Source organism: Penaeus chinensis, chromosome 13, assembly GCF_019202785.1.
Source record: "Penaeus chinensis breed Huanghai No. 1 chromosome 13, ASM1920278v2, whole genome shotgun sequence".
NCBI lineage: Eukaryota > Metazoa > Arthropoda > Malacostraca > Decapoda > Penaeidae > Penaeus > Penaeus chinensis.
Window position 1 is genome coordinate 25,110,087 of NC_061831.1, and position 2,500 is coordinate 25,112,586.

Sequence of the window (2,500 nt, forward strand, 5' to 3'; positions counted from 1 at the left end):
ACAGGATGTTACAATCGGTTTTTTCCTGCGCGAAATTCACTCTTTCATCTCAGGTCACGGAATTCTTGGAATAATAATTCTTCGTCTGAATTAACTATTGTCCGATTCTGCGCCTTGACTACCAATTTTTTGGAAAGTTAATGGAAAGTTAATTTGAAGGTTTGAGGGAGAAAATGTGAAATGCAAAAGAGCCATACGAAAAAAAAAAACAAAAAAAAAAAAAACAGTAACATACAAACGATGAAAATATAAACATGAAAGATGAAAAAAAATAAATGTTGAAATATGGATATGTACAAAATAGTACGAAAATGTGTACAGGAAGGACGAAAGAAAGATAGGTAGAAGGGCAATAGTGAGAATATAAACTGAAATAATAACTATGTTAAGAATCTTTTTGTTTTCAGGGAATGGGGACAGGAAGGGAGAAAGTTAAAGGGATGAAAAAGGTAGAACAATTTTGAACATATTTATATATTTTTCGGGGGGGGGGGGGGTGTAGGCGTAGCGGGGGCAAGTCAGTGAAGAAATGAAGGATTTCACAATCTATTTTAAATGCGAAGCTAAAAAGACATACGGAATAGCTACTAGAAATATCCACTGAGTAAAACAAAAAAGAGAGAGAAGCAGATAGGAATAAAAATGACGACGAAGAAGAGGAAGAAAAAGAAAACAACGAAGAAAAAGAAAAAGAAAACAACGAAGAAGAAGAAGAAAAAGATAAAATAACGTCCCCTATCAAGACTTAATCCATCTTACCTATAATTTCATACCAACGACCGGAATTACTGAAGTTCACCCTCCCTTCCTTCGCTCCTCAGCAGCGTGGGCGGTGATGGGCGTGACCTTGACCGTGCGGATGAAGAGCATGGGCGAAACGAGGTACGTCTTGGAAGGAAGCAACGTGACCCTCTCCTGTGAGTTTGACCTTGAAGGAGACGACCTGTACTCTCTTCTGTGGTGGCGAGACGGCTCGGTCCTCCTGCGCTACACTTCGCATGGCGGTTAGTGTGTGTGTTTCTGTTGGTTTCGCTCTGTTAGTGTTTCTGTTTCTTTGTTTCTGTTACGTTCTCTCTGTTTCTGTTGGTGTTTCTGATTTTTTTCTGTTTCTGTTGCTGTATCTGTCTCTATCCGTTTGTGTGTATGTGTTTGTTTCTATATTTGTTTTCGTATTCTCTGTCTGTCTGTCTCTCTCTCTCTCTCTCTCTCTCTCTCTCTCTCTCTCTCTCTCTCTCTCTCTCTCTCTCTCTCTCTCTCTCTCTCTCTCTCTTTCTCTCGCTCTCTTTCTCTCTGTTTAAATCAACATACAAATGCCTTTAGGTTCTCTTTCATCTTCAGACAAAATTTTGTGATACTCATGGTCCTGTAGTACATAAACAACATTTGAGTTTTTCTATATACCACGTGTGTGTGTTCATATGTATGTATTTGCTGTTTAAGTACATGTGTGTATGTACGTTGCTGTAGTTTTTATTGTTGTTGCTGTATGTGGTTGTTATGCATGTGTGTGTATTTTTGTGTGTGTGCGTATGTACTTGTGTGGCATTTATGTCTATACACGTGGTGTTTATGTGTGCGTGATCTAATTATACCCCGCCTCCCCCCCCAAAAAAAAAGCAAAAAAAAAAAAAAAAGCGGTCCACTTAACCTTCATCCAATTAAACGACCTCTATACATCACAGACACCTAGGCACCCACTCGCCCACGCACCAAGCACTAATCAATACCTTATTAATCGGTCTTCTTCCACAGAGGACGACCTCCGTAATGAGACCATGGCGGAGGTCGAGGTCGAGACTGAGGACGTGCTGGTCCTCGACCCAATCAGCAACGTTACAACTCGACCTCTCACTTGGTTCCCCATCAACGGCCTGAAAGCTACGCTGGTAAGGTTGTGCGGTCGGGAAAAAGGGTTGAATGCTTGGTTGTCTTGTCGGGGATGAATGAGGAGAAAAAGGGTGGGTTGCGGTTATCTTTCTAGGATGTTTGAGCGATATGTTTTGTTTATGTTTAAAAAAGCAGGCACATACACACGAGTACACGCACAAGAACACACACACACACACACATACACACACACACACACACACACACACACACACACACACACACACACACACACACACACACACACAAACATGGACATACATTGAGGACATTCCTTAGCCAGTCTGATATGTTTTGTCATCAGAGAATCAAGTCTTTATTTCCTTATAAACTAATTATCAAATTTACAGAGGGAAGCTACCGATATGTCGTTTATCGTGATTATTAAGGCGTCTGAATAATCCTGACTCTATTAAAAAGAGCCAAATCAAAATTAATTAGTCATTTTGGAAAAAAAATCTAGGAATAATCTCAATGCAGATTTTCAAATCAGATTTAGTTATACCTAATCTAATAATAGTTAACAAAGGCCACAATGCAGAGAAAAATGATTTTCGTTTCCGATATGGTATGTTCTAAATTTTACTTCCTGTGTTATTGTATATGTTGAGTG

General features: G+C 39.5%; 1 protein-coding gene across 1 annotated transcript in view; it reads left to right on the top strand.

Moving 5' to 3' along the window:
* The first annotated feature begins 835 nt into the window (after positions 1–835).
* The window catches only part of LOC125031630, a 16,583-nt gene continuing 14,918 nt past the window's right edge, over positions 836–2,500 (top strand). Inside the window, exons 1-2 of the mRNA XM_047622514.1 lie at positions 836–1,004; positions 1,753–1,886. Of these exons, the coding sequence (XP_047478470.1) occupies positions 836–1,004; positions 1,753–1,886 (303 nt within the window). The remainder of the gene's footprint in view (positions 1,005–1,752; positions 1,887–2,500) is intronic.